Raw genomic sequence first — 14,767 nt, 5'->3', positions numbered from 1 at the left:
CTAATTTAGAATGTAATTTACATAACCAACTGTGGGTCAGCTTAATACGTTAACTGGAATATGCTGAAAATTTATTTTATGAGAAGAGAGAAATGTTCAGATTTTTTAATGTTTTTTTAACAACTACCTTTTTATAGAATCAAAGGAATCCATTTTAGTGCATTAACTAAATTTTCTTTTTCTTAATATACAGCTATGTTTGGCTCATGGACTTTCTTAGTAATTGTTTTTCATGTTCTCAAAGGTATGTAAAGTACATAGTTTCCATTCTTTTTCAAAATTTCCGAAGTGTAGAGTGAAGGGAGGCAAAGATTATTGTTTGCTTCTTTTGCATACACCAATGATGATAAAATATTTTTAAAAGATAGCCTATTGAACTATCTTTATCTGTCTTTACGTAATACCAAATTACTATAAAATCAATTCTTACAATATATGAATCAATTCACTGATTACATAATCAATTCAATCAATATAAAAATTAATTCCTAATTTGAAAAATTTGAATCCCTGGCAGAGTTAGAAAATTACTCAGTATCRTGGAGACACTTACTTTGAAGAACAGTGTGTTTAAAGCTTTGAAGCTTATTTATGAATTTCTTACTTTTTAAAAAGTTAATTTTATAAAGTTTTGTAGGGATCTAAGGTCTAAGGATTAAAGGTAATTTGGGATGAGCTGGTCAAGTATTCTTTCTGCTAACTGACTAATATCCATGTCAKCTTATGGATTCTGGACAATAAGGAAGAGCTAATAGAAAAGTGACTTATTTCTCTCTTTTTTTCTTTCTTTTTCTTTTTTTTTCCCTAAAGCTGCTCAAGAGTCCAAAAAAGGAAGTAAATGTGTTGCAAAAGCACCAGTTCCTAACCTAGCTACTCCACTTCAGACAGGGACATAGTATTGTAACAGGTATTTTGTGCATGCCTAGGACTTTATAGGACTGTATACAGTCAGTCAGATCTCTGATACAAGTAATTTGGGACTTGTTAACAAAATTTAAGTATACTTTTATCATAGAATCGTAGAATCATAGAATCAATAAGGTTGGAAGGGACCTCTGGAGATCATCTAGTCCAACCTCCCTGCTCAGCAGGGTCACCTAGAGCATSBTAGACAGGGTTGCATCCAGGCAGTCCTTGAAGATCTCGAGAGAAGGAGACTCCACAACCTCTCTGGGCAACCTGTTCCAATGCTCCGTCACTCTCACARGGAAGAAATTCCCCCTCATGCTCAGGCAGAACTTCCTGTACTTCAATCTCTGCCCATTGCCTCTTSTCCTGTCACATGGGACAACTGAAAAGAGTTTGTCCCCATCCCCTTGACACCCTCCCTTCAGGTACTTATACACRTTGATAAGATCCCCCCCTCACTCTTCCCTTTCCCAGGCTGAAGAGGCCCAGCTCTCGCAGTCTTTTCTCATAGGGCAGATGCTCCAGCCCTCAAATAATCTTCGTAGTCCTACACTGGACTCTCTCCAGTAGCTCCATSTGTGTCTTGTCCTGGGGAACCCAGAACTGGACACAGAACTCGAGATGAGGCCTCATCAGGGCTGARTAGAGGGGCAGGATCACCTCCCTCCACCTGCTGGCAACACTCTTCCCAATGCACCCCAGGAGACCATTGGCCTTCTTGGCCACAAGGGCACATTGCTGGCTCAAGGTCAACTTGTTGTCCACCACCAGCACTCCCCGATCCTTCTCTGCAGAGCTGCTCTCCAGAAGGTCATCCCCCACCTTGTCCTGGTGCCTAGGGTTATTTTTCCCTAGGKGCAGGACTCTGCACTTTCCYTTGTTGAACYTCAGGAGGTTCCTCTCTGCCCARCTCTCCAGCCTGTCCAGGTCTCTCTGAATGGCAGCACARCCCTCAGGTGTATCAGCCACTCCTCCCAGCTTGGGATCATCAACAGACTTGCTGAGGAGGCACTCTGTCCGCTCATCCAGGTCAYTGATGAAAAAGTTGAACAGGATGGGACCCAGTRCTGAGCCTTGGGGGACACCACTAGCCRCAGGCCTCCAACTAGACTCCATGCCACTGATGACGACCCTTTGAGCTCTACCTTTCAGCCAGTTCTCAAGCCACSTCACTGKCCACTCRTCTAACCCACACTTCCTGATCTTCTCTAGGAGGATGTTATGGGAGACAGTGTCAAAAGCCTTGCTGAAGTTAAGGTACACAATGTCCACTGCTCTCCCCTCATCTACCCAGACAGTCATTCCATCCTGTAAGGCTATCAGATTGGTTAAGCAGGATTTCCCCTTGGTGAATCCATGCTGGCTACTCTTAATCACCTTCTTCTCCTCCACATGCCTGGAGATGACATCCAGAATGAGCTGTTCCATCCCCTTTSCAGGGATGGAGGTGAGGTTGACCGGCCTAGAGTTGCCTGGGTCCTCCTTCTTGCCCTTCTTGAAGACTGGAGTGACACTGGCTTTCTTCCAGTCCTCAGGCACCTCTCCAGTTCTTCAGGACCCTTTAAAGATGATGGAGAGCGGCCTGCCAACAACATCCGCCAGCTCCCTCAGTACCCGTGGGTGCATCTTGCCTGGGCCCATGGATTTGTGGATGCCTAGCCTGCCCAGAAGGTCTCTAATCCTATCCTCCTCAACCAAAGGAAAGTCTTCCCTTTTCTGGACTTTCTCCCTCACATCCAGGCTACAGGATTCCTGGGGGTTGCCCTTAGCAGTGAAGACTGAATCAAAGAAGGCATTTAGTAATTCTGCCTTCTCTGTATCCCTTGTCACCAGGGCCCCTGTCCCATTCAGGAGCGGGCCCACATTTTGCCTAGTCTTCCTCTTGCTACTGATGTATTTGAAGAAGCCCTTCCTATCATCCTTAACATCCCTTGACAGACTCCATTCCAGCTGGGCCTTAGCCCTCCTCGCAGCATCTCTACATACTCTGATTGCATTCTTATAATCCTCCCAAGTAGCCTGTCCCCTCTTCCACATTCTGTGTATTTTCTTCTTCTGTCTGAATTTGGCCAAGAGCTCCTTGCTCACCCATGCAGGTCTCCTGCCCCTTTTGCTGCACTTCTTACTCAGGGGGATGCACCGCTCTTGAGCTTATCTTTCTTTCCCCATCAATAAACTTTTAATCTCTTCTATATATTTGTTCAGCTAATAGAAAATCTTTTTTTCTGTTAGCAGTTTTTCGGTATCTTCAAAAAATGAAAACTTGCTGAACCGTCTTGTAGGYGAGATGAATTTCTGAGAAGTACAAAGACAGGTGTGAAAGGACTACTAAAGTTTATCAACTACATTTTTCTGTTCAAAACCTCTCCATGGTGCCAGAGTCTTTACTKGCTGTAGATTTAACCTGCCCTTCGAATTGCTGAACGACAGAGATGCTGTAACCTCCCTGGGTGATCTGTTACAGGGCTTCAGTGTTCCCTTCCTTTTGAAGCCTTTCCTACCACTAAACTGAGCCTCAGTTGATACAATTTAAACCTACATTTATTTTTCTTTGAGCATGGAGAACGGTTTATCTTCTGCTTTGTGGAGCTGTCTTTTAAGTATTCAAAGGCTGTTATTCTTTATTCCCTCAGTGTTCCTTTTTCTAGCCAAAACAAACTCAACGTACAGCCATTCTCAATAGTCTTTCTTTCTGAACCTCTAATTATTCYCCTTATTGTTCTCTTCAAAACAGTCTACCTTTCTTTTTCTTTAGGTTCTGTATTACCAAACCAAGGCTTTTACAATGCTGATTATTTCATGTGCACCTTAGGTATTTTTTCCTTATACAATATTAGGAGATATTGTGAAGACTGCAAAGAGCACAACACTGTTGACTGTTATCTGCTAGAATTCCAGAACCTTTTTTGTAGAATTACCAATTCAGTAGTGTGACATTACTTTTGTACAGGTGTTTCTCTTTTTTWATTTAATATAAAGTCTTGCACAGCATGCTACTGAAAGGTATGCTATTTTTTCCATCCGTTTCTCCAATTTTTGGAGGTTATTCTTAATTTGAGGTCTGACTTCACATCCTTGCAGGCTACTGTGTATGGTTCTATCCCTAGATGATATTTTTATCATGAATTTCATTAATAAAAGATTGAATAATAACAGTCTACAGTACAGATTCAGATAGAATCACATCTGTTGTAGTTTCCCACTCTTGATACTAACTCATTGATACTACACTGCATTTGATTTTCTAAGCAATTTTGCCCTCACATTTAGTTTCAATTATTCTATCATTTTTAATCTTGCACATGAGAATGTCATGTAGAAGCTTTTAGCCAGTTGTCAGTATACAATATTTTGGGCCCAGCTGATTTGGAAACATACACTTTATTCTGTCTACTGACTGGAAAACCTTTAGGTTTTTCCTCAAGTAGCCTAATTCTGTTCTATAATCACATTAACATTTAACATTTCCCAGCATAGCTCAGGTAGCTTATTGAAGAAACAGCTCCTTACCTACTGGAGATGCTGAATGTTATATTAGAGTTCTGAACATCTAGAGGGTATGCAGTTGCCTTGTTTAAGGCTCGTTGTATCTGAATATGTTTTTGTTTGCCAGCCTTTGTCAACTGTATTTTATTAAAATAAAAATTACTTGCAATGTTCCAGACAAGATACTAGGTTTGGAGACAGGTTATAATAGAATCATAGAGAAACCTAAGTTGCAAGGCACCTCTGGAGATTTTGATTTAAGAAAAAGAAACAAAACATTTTCTTTAATTAAAAAAAAGAGTTATTTTTTATTCTTTAGATTTGCTTTAGGAGGTATGTTTTTCTTTCAGTTTCATCAARACAGTTAAAGCCTTGGGCTATTCTCCAGTCGTCGTGGTAACCTTCATCYTAAGTATTGCTTTTACTGACAAGAGTCTTGATTTGGGRATTTTGTGTATCTTTACAAATCCARGCTTTCACCAGGGTTCTGTTCATGTTCATCCTTCTTCCTTCTGAAGATTTCCTGTGGTCTGTAATTGGGATGATAGTTTTAATTCTTCTCCTGGACTATATATTAACTATACTTTCCTAACTCTTAGAACTGCTGGTATCCTTCAGATGTCACAAAATGGAAGCTGCTTTTCTGAAGAACATCGGGTAAATTTGAACTTGACTTTCCAGGTGTATATATATGTGAAAACCAGCTGTCTTGCAGGAGATAAATGCTTCCTTATACCTGTCAATATAAATTAATTGTACACATAGAGGTATTCCAAATAATCATATGTACTGATATCCCTTCATTATCTGAGGCATCCTGTTTTGATGGGAAAGAGTTGAGCTGTATGAACACAAATTTTGCCATGTCAGCCAGCCTCGGGATCAGAAGCCAAAATCAGTGCTGGTTTGATTACGTTTGTTAGTGCAGATGCAGTCTATGACCTAGCAAAATTCAGCAAGTGCTGCTATAGTGATGTTGCGATACAAATGACCTCACTGGACAACTGAATGTGAAGAGGGTATGACTGACATCAAATGCTGGAGACTGGAGAAAGAAAGGAAGGATATACACAAACATGTAAAACTGTGGTAGGTAAAATTACCTTTGGGATAATKTAAACGTGTTATGTGTTATAAGTGATTTAGCACTCATTGTACAGTCAAATTTAGGCTGTAATTTTGTAGCATTACAGTCTTAAGACAAATATTCCAGTAATGACACAGTTTGTGTGAGACACATGATGCAGAATCATAGAATAGTTGAGGTTAGAAGGGGCATCTGGAGATCATCTAGTCCAACACCCCTGCTCAAACAGGGTCACCTAGAGCACATTAGATAGGATCCATCCAGATGGGTTTTGAATATCTCCAGAGAAGGAGACTCCACAACTACTCTGGACAACATGTTCCAGTGCTCTGTCACTCTCACATATTCAGATGGAACTTGYTGTGTTTCAGTTTGTGCCCMTTGCTTCTTGTCCTGTTGCTGGGCACCACTGAAAAGAGTCCAGCCTCATCCTCTTGACATGCTCCATTAAGATATTTATAGATATGGATAAGACCTGTCTCAGTCTGCTCTTCTCCAGGCTAAACAGGCCCAGCTCTCACAGTCGTTCCTCACAGAGAAGATGCTGGACTCTTTGCAGTAGCTCCGTGTTTCTCTTGTACTGGGGAGCCCAGAATTAGACAGAGTCCTCGAGATGAGGCCTCAGCAGGGCTGAGCAGAGGGGCAGGATCACCTCCCTTGACCTGCTGGCAACACTCTTCCTAATGCACTGCAGGATACCATTGACATTCTTGGCCACAAGGGCACATTGCTGGCTCATAGTTAACTTGCTGTCCACAGAAACTCCTAGATCTTTCTTTGCAGAGCTGCTCTCCAGCAGGCGAGCCCCCAGCCTGTACTGATGACTGTACTAGATTCTATGCCACTGATCACAATTCTCTGAAGTCTGTCATTCAGCCATTTCTCAATCTACCTCACTTGTCCATTCATCTAACCCATGCTTCCTGAGCTTAGCCAGGAGGATGTTATGGGAGACAGTATTGAAAGCCTTGCTGAAGTCAAGGGAGACAACATCCACTGCTCTCCCCTCACTTACCCATAATCCCATCCTAGAATGCTATCAGATTGATTAAGCCTGATTTCCCCTTGATRTATCCATGCTGACTACTCTTGATCACCTTCTTTTCCTCCACATGCTTAGAGATGACATCCAGGATGAGCTGTTCCATCACCTTTGTGGAGGTGGAGGTGAGGCTGACTGGCTTGTAGTTTCCTGGGTCTTCCATCTTGCCCTTTTTTTGAAGACTGGAGTGACTTTGGCTTTCTTCCATTCTTCAGGCACCTCTCAAGTTCTCCGTGTCCTTTCAAAGATGATGGAGAGTTGCCTAGAAATAACTTCCACCAGCTCTGTTAGTGCTCRTCGGTGCATCCCATCYGGGCCTTTGGATTTGTGGATGTCAGGTTTGCCTAAATGATCTCTAATTCGATCCTTTTTGACCAAGGGAAAGTCTTCCTTTCTCCAGGCTTTCTCTTTTTTCTCCAGGGCCTGGGATTCCCGAAGGCTCTCCTTAGCAGTAAAGACTGAAGCAAAGAAAGCATTTAGTAATTCTGCCTTCTCTGTCAACACCCTCTGTCACCAGGGTCCTCACCCCATTCAGCAGCGGGCCCACATTTTCCCTAGTCTTCCTTTGTTGCTGATGTATTTGAAGAAGCCCTTCTTGTTGTCCTTAACATCCCATGCCAAATTTAATTCCAAATGGGCCTTAGCTGTCCTTGTCACATCCCTGCATACTCTTGACTGTGTTCCTATATTCCTCCCAAGTGGCCTCTCCCTGCTTCTACATTCTGTGTGATTTCTTCTTTTGTTTGAGTTTTGCCAGGATGCTCCTTGCTCACCCATGCAGATCTCCTGCCCCCTTTGCTTAACTTMTTATTCATAGGCRCGCYGCTCTTGAGCTTGGAGTATGTGATGCTTGAATATTAACCAGTACTTTTGGAACCGCCCCCCCCCTCCTTCTAGGGCCCTAGCCCATGGGATTCCTTCAAGTAGCACCCTGAAGAGGCCAAAGTTTGCTCTCGTGCAGTCCAGAGTTGCAATCCTACTTATTGCCCTGCTTCCTCCTCACAGGATCCTGAACTCCACCATTTCATGGTCAATGCAGCCAAGGCTGCTTCCAGCCTTTGTGTCTCCAACCAGTCCTTCTTTGTTTGTTAGTACAAGGTCCAGCAGCAGACCTCTCCTTATTGGCTCCTCTACCACCTGCGTGAAGAAGTTATCATCAGTGCTCTGCAGGAGCCTCCTGGACTGTTTGTGCCTTGCTGTGTTGTCTTTCCAGCAGATATCAGGGTGGTTGAAGTCCCCCATGAGAACCAGGGCCTGCGATTGTGAGGCTGCTTCCACTGTCTCTAGAAGACCTCATCGATTTCTTCTTCTTGGTCAGGTGGCCTGTGGTAAACACCCACAACAGCGTCACCCATCTTAGCCTGCCCTTTAATGCTTTCGCATAAGCTCTTGAGTTGCTTTTTATCCACCCCTACACAGAGCTCGATACAGTTGCTCTCTCACATAAAGAGGAACTCAGCACCTCACCTTCCTGGCCTGTCTTTCYTAAAAATAGCCGTCCATGGCAGCATTCCAGTCATGAGTTATCCCACCATGTCTCTCTAATTGCAATGAGACCATGGCCCTGCGACTGCACACAGGTTTTCAGTTCCTCCTGTTTATTCCCCATGCTGCACATGTTGATTTACAGGTGTTCTAGAGAGGTAGCTGAGCATACTTTCGAGGTTTCCCTGGAGGGCTGCTAAAGGATCTTCCATAGTTATGTCCCGTGCGCCCTTCCCCAGCACCTGCTGGAGACATCCCAACCTGAGTGACATTCTGTTGACTACGTTGTCCCTATAACTCTCTCTTACCTCATCTTTCCTAGTTTAAAGCCCTCYTYATCAAGCTGACCAGCCTGTTGGTGAAGACATACGTGCCTCACTTAAGCATGATCGTCTGACACACGTATAATGAAATCTTACTTCTCTTTCTTTCTCAGTGTTGAGTTTGAGTGTGTAATCAGAATCCCAGATCTCCATAGTTTCTAGTTTTGTTAAAACCTCTGCTTCATTATTCTAAAATTGTTTTTTAAAATCTGATTTTTATTAAATCCTGTCCTTTAGCTATATAATTTGATCATGAACTGGTTGATTATGAAATGTAATCCAGCCTTTTATATCATATTCCTACAGTGCTTATATACTCATTGCTTAGTTAACTGGGACTAATGACAAGAATTATGGTTCCAGTAAGTTCTGTTAATTGAGTAAGCTGAATTCCTGGTTTAAATTAGTTGAACATGAATTTTTTTATTTTTTGTACTAAACTATATAGATGAATGAATGTAAGACATATCACAGGTTGTGTTTGCCATATATTACTTGGGTGGCAGTGTCTAGAACGGGCATGTTTTGCTGCATGTATTAAGTTAAGGCAGACATTTTTTTTGAAGATCTTGCATAAATGAGAACAAATGAGGTCCAAGAAATGAAAACACAGTAAGAGTTTATTCCTGGAGAAAAAAGATGGTAAAAATAATAAGAAAATACTTTTTTAACATGTTATGAAACTTTACAGGTTGGAGGATTCATAGTTTCAGCTTTTAGTTTTAAAAAGTAAGATGTTTCAAGGGTGGATCAAATGATACTCATTTGTTTCTATAATCCTACCTCTAATCATATATCTGATCTTACATGTATAYGTATGTGAAGATACAGATTTCCAAAACCTGCTGGCTCCTTGTTTGATGAAATATGTTGTATAGAAAAATTAAATGATAATTTCATGCTTAAAGGATCATTCTTGTGAGCTAAGATGGCTTCTTTTCGTATTTACAATGTTTGTCAACATTGCAGTAAGATTTATTTCTGGATTGGATTCTTGATAAGGTGTTTGCTCAGCAAATGTAAATCAGTGCCTGCAGTTCATGTGGGAAAATTTGCCAGATCCTTCATGCTGTCGACCATATTACCATTTTTTGAATTCCAGTTCTTTGCCTGACTACTGCATGTCTATGGCCTCTATAACGAAAAGTGCACATTTGCTCTGATGCTGTTACGAGTTAAACAAAACAATTGTTACATGCTAAATCTTGAAAGTTCTCTCTCTCATTCTTCAGTCTTCTTGTTCATCATAAACTGTTTCTAGGAGGCAGAAATATGCCTGACATCTCCTCTGTTCAGTTATAAGGTGGCAAACTAAAGAGACTCCTTTTGCTCAAATTCAGATTACAGTGGAGCTACTGGGGCGTGACTGTGTGTTGCTATGGTGCAAAGTGGCACCAGTAATCAAAGCCCTGGTCAGTCATTTCTCAGACAACCATTTTCCTCTGATTACTAGTCCTATGTATAAGAAATTGTTATACTTAGTATATACTCATATAAACAAACAAGGCTACGTGAGAGATTCAAGACGTTGCCATCAATTCCATCTCGTAAGCAAGACACACTTAAAGAAGCTAAGGTTAATGTTTTGGGCCCGAACAGGAAAAAAAAAAATCTCTCGTATAGGTAAAAATAGAACTTGACTGCAATTAAGTATTATGTTAATGATTACTAAGTGTATATCTCCTGAAGAATGTACAGTCTAACAATCATTCAGGGCTATGAWTTTTTTTCTTTATTCTCTCCCCTTCTCCCCTCTCCTCCTTTTCCCATCTCCCTCCAAAGTATTATGATATAACTTCTTGCAGATACTCTGTTTCAGAACGTATTTCATCCAGATTTCTTCTGATACAAGTTCTGATTGGGTTGCAGTCATTAATGTATCATTGTTATTTGTGAGGGTAACAGTTAGTTATGGATCATTTAACTAACCAGTGCTGCAACTGCAACTCCTTTTGCTGTGTAATTTAATTAATAACTGGAACACTTCAGACATCTCAGATGGACCTTTTTGGCACATCACCAGTAAGTCAGTGTTTATAACAGGAATATCCTGAAGAAATTTGACCTTAAACTTAAAGATATGARGTACTTCCAAAATCTGTTTCTGATAATTCACAGTCCAATGGAGAGTCTTACATAAAAATATCTAGACAACAGAGACATGTCTGGAGTAGATTCTTTCATATTATTTCCTATTGCTTGGGACTGCTTAATTTCAGATGTTTCTAAGATACTTAATATGACAATTTCAGAAATATCACCTTCTCAAACTGAGCAGCCTTCCTCTTAACTCAGAGGTCTTACAGAAGTTAACTCAAGTGTGTGGCTGTCATTAGACTTGTAAGGTGCTCTGGGGGAAAGTTTGGTTGAAAAATTTGGCAAATAACTGCTAACTGATAGTTGCTGATTAGGTCTACAGTGTATTAATTAGGGTTGACCTTGCGGATTCAGTGTGTAGGTGGCAAATGAGAAGGTGCCATCAGTTTCCTGAAAGATACTGAAATTCTGTAGTGGTAGTAAGTATACTTGTTAGATTTAATTGATGTTAAGAAAATTTATGCTGCTTTTTCACTTAATCATTACAAATAATTTTCATTTATTTTATGCTTAAAAAATAAATTTTGTGATGTAATTTTCTTGTTTTATGGCTGTGATTGTGTGGAAAAGCTTTATTTTCATTATCTAAATTAATGCACAACCCAGTGCATCCTTTTTCTGTAAATAGCCTTGTCTTTGTGATTAAATGTYGACACCAAGAATTTAAAATGTATGAATTTGATTTTGAATGCGTAATTTTGATGCATAATTTAAAAATGATTAATGATTAACACAAACAAGATTGCTTGAATTTTTGATTTCATAGACATGAAAATACTTCTGTTGTATTATTTTGCACTTTATTGTACCTTCTCCATTAAAGAAAAATTGGGAAGACAGGAATGAAAAATTCTGCTTCTAATAGAGCTGTTATTAGTATAAAGTTAGTGACGGACTGATTCTTGGCTTATCTCTCAAATGAGCTGCAGCTGCATTCTGTCACCCTGGACTTCAGTCTACCAGTTCAGGACTCTCTAAATCATGTCCTGGCTCAAAGCAAAGCTAGGCGCAGAACTTAGGTTTATGTAGAGACTGGCATGCTAGAGTGAGTGTTGTGTCATTGGGAAATGTTCCACTGTGGAGCTGGGACACAGTCATGAAACACTCCTAGATGTGGGCACTTGGAAACTCTAGGCATAGCTTGTGAAATTTGAGCTGATTTACAGTTTCATGGAGGCTGACCTATTGACAAAATTTATAGTTGATTTAGTTATTGCATAATGTACAGAAAGAAAGAATTCTTTAAGTCTAAAAACTTAAATCATTGCACATGTTAAAAAACAAAATGTGAAACTATTAGCCTGAAAAGCTGAATAGTCTTTTTGGTACAATGAGGAAAAAAAACATGAAATGGGTTATTAGCTTATATTTTGATAGACCTTAAAGCTTGTTAAATACTCTAAACTTACAGATAAGGTTAAAAAAATCCAGATTTAATAAAAAAGTGGGAGATTTACTTGCTTAGCCTTTAATGAATACTCAAATGTCAGATGATAGAAGATCCTTTAAAAGAAAAAAAAATTAGCAAGCTAATTTTTTGTTAAGAATTTGCAGCTTACATGAATTTCTGTAAATATTTTGAACAGGTTATATCAGTCTGTAAAAATCCTGTACTCCTTTGGGATCTTTGTGACCTATTCAATTCAGTACTACGTCCCCGCAGAGATCCTCATTCCAGCTGTCACCTCAAAAGTGGAGCAGAAGTGGAAGCTACTTTGTGAACTTCTGGTGAGAGCACTTTTAGTCTGCTCAACATGTAAGTTTATACAGAACTTTCATAAAATGTTTACCATTATGTCTTCCTGAGGCCTGCAGTGATAAAGAAATATTCTGTTATATATTTTTACTGGAGGTTGGCAAATGTAAGATTTGCTTCAGTGACTCAGTATTTTTTGATTTTCATAAACAGGTGATTTTAGTGTTGTATTTTAACACATTTTTTTAGTCAACTTGACCAACARTTTGATGACAAAGCATCTTTTGCTGATAATAACCTAAAGCTACTAACTTGAAAATAGTTTTAGGATGAAAGATTTTAAGTAATGCMCACCCATTGCTATTTCATATCTGCGCTTCTGTGTGTGACCTGCAGTACGCGTTAAGCACAGAGAAATTCTGTCACTGTTTTACCAGTCTATGAGGATTGAGCCTAAGGTGTGCTGCTGTGTATCCATAAAAYAGCATCGGCAAACATTGATTTCCGGTCAGAGTGTTCATGGTGTCATGGTTCGCTTATTTTAGGTGATAATGTCRCTAAGTAGTGTTGTATCTCTGCCCTCCATGCCCATTCCTCCTCCTTTTTTTCTCCCTTGTCACCTACTTTCCTCTACTCTTCCCGTCTTCCTATTCTGTCCCCTCTTTTCTCAGAGGGCTGAGTAATACAGACAGTAGTAGGGATGAGTAGTGGATTAGGGCCCCTTCTCTGTGCTCCGTGAATGGTGAGCATGGTCTCATCTGAGAKTTGATATCCCTGCGGATAATGAAGTGATGAGCAAATTCAGGTCTCTCTTCACATCTCCCATCAAAACTGCTGAATAACATAGGGAAATTAAAATGAGCTTATCTTGAAAATGTTATGAAAAATTGTTACTGGTAAAAAGCTGGGTTTTTGACTTCACCATTTTAACTTAAAGTGGCTGCTTATCTTAAAAAGATTAAAAACCTCCAAACAAAGAATGCTTCTGTCAAGAAGAGCCTGTGATGAATAGATTTAAAAGCACATTTGCCTGTCTGGCTTCTGTGGGGAAATGACTCCACGCTATTTGACTCTATTTTTTTTGTTTTACTTTTATTAGTGGGTAGTTACTTACAGTAATTATTTACTGTAATTACTGGATAAACTGGGATGGCAAAACTGAATGGCAATCTCTGTGAAAAGGAAGTAGAAAAAGAAAAAGAATTAGCRTTAAAAGCTGGAAGATGAATCTGTGCAAGGTGAAAAGAAGAATTGGAGGCAAATCAATGGCGGGATACATTTTGAGCTCTACTTGAAAATGGCAAGGAGGTCTATGGGGCATAATTAAATAGGGCTGGGTCAATGGGGACGGGAAGAATCCAGTAAAGCATGAAGTATGGTGAGTCCCTTCTTCCCAGAAGTATGTTTGCCTGTTTTTTTTTTTTTTGTTTAGTTTTCAGACATTTGTGCATTGTTATTTTTCAAATATTTCCTTGGTTCATTAGAAGACATCATCTAATCGTCTTTTCTTTTTTGAAGGCAAGGTAAATATTTTAAATGATTTAATGTAAAGTGAATGTTGTATCTTTGTTTAAAAAAAAGATGTGGGAAAGATGTGGGAAAGTTGGACCTAGTTCCTGAAATTGAAACTTAGCAGTGATGCAAATCTTTAAAATGGCCTTGCAGAAAGATTACAGATTTAATTAGAGTCTTTGGGCACATTAAATTCTTTGCTAGAAGGCATTTACAGAAAAGTACAACTAAAATTTTACTCCTAAATGTTTCATATTTGTGGGGCTGATGTATGATCAGCAGAGTTTATCTTAGTTGTCATTTCAGCTTTTTCAAGTGGTTTGTACAAAATCTACATATGCTGTTATCTGTGTGTGTTTGTCCTGTTTGGGTTGCAAAACTTTTGTGCAAAGAGCTATTTAATTGCTGTGTAGCTTTCAGTAGCTTCCATGAGCTTATACTCATCTTCTGTTTGCTGCTTTTCATTGAAGCATTGGTTATAATCCAGACCTGGTTTTAGTAGTACTTCACTTTCACTAAATGCACAAAATGATTTCTGAAATGATTTAGAAAATGTTTCCTTAAAAAAAAAAAATCCTCAAAGCCTTTAAATTGAGTTTTAAAAGTGAAAATGTTTTTGATGTCAGTGACAGAATATGTTGTAATGTCTGGACCATTCAGGGGTCATGCATTGATTCTGCCTGTTTAAAAATAATTTTCTAAAAAGAGAAACTAAAAACACATTAGCTTTTTGAGAGAAGACTTGAAAAATCAGTTGGCTTTTCCTTACTATTAGTTTTTTTGAGGCTTTGCACTTCTCAAATAAAAATGTATGAAGTCATTGTTTTATTGTTCAATAAGTGTTTGCCTGGGAACATGCATATCCTGAGGTCATGCGGGCAGAATGTTGGTTTCGGGTTTTTTTTTTTTTAATTTGTTTGGAGGGAGGGAAGTTGGTTTGTTTTAAGTAAGGACTTGGCAACTGGAGATGCAACGTGCATCCAAAAATACATCAGTTCATTTGATATTAAACACTTCTCACCATTTCTTTTGCAAGAGAATTACATCTTTTCATCTTTGTTTAGATTTCACTGTGTATTTTGTGTAGTCCTTCAGGTTGGTATGATGCTTCGTAAATGTAACACCAAAGT

The 14,767-nt window shown here is 39.4% G+C and overlaps 1 protein-coding gene across 4 annotated transcripts in view; it reads left to right on the top strand.

The window, feature by feature from the left end:
• Window positions 1-14,767, top strand: part of SLC36A4 (solute carrier family 36 member 4) — a 129,169-nt gene that overhangs the window by 48,123 nt on the left and 66,279 nt on the right. For 3 of the 4 annotated variants that reach the window (XM_085310236.1, XM_085310233.1, XM_085310234.1), the window contains exon 10: window positions 12,016-12,185. In XM_085310236.1, coding sequence (XP_085166362.1) covers window positions 12,016-12,185 — 170 coding nt within the window. The remainder of the gene's footprint in view (window positions 1-12,015; window positions 12,186-14,767) is intronic. The other variant, XM_085310235.1, reaches the window with a different exon arrangement.

Source organism: Rhea americana, unplaced genomic scaffold (genome assembly GCF_003343005.1).
Source record: "Rhea americana isolate MKP2758 unplaced genomic scaffold, rheAme1 scaffold_314, whole genome shotgun sequence".
Lineage (NCBI taxonomy): Eukaryota > Metazoa > Chordata > Aves > Rheiformes > Rheidae > Rhea > Rhea americana.
Note: the sequence above shows the minus strand (reverse complement) of the source record. Positions and strands in the feature narration are given on the sequence as shown.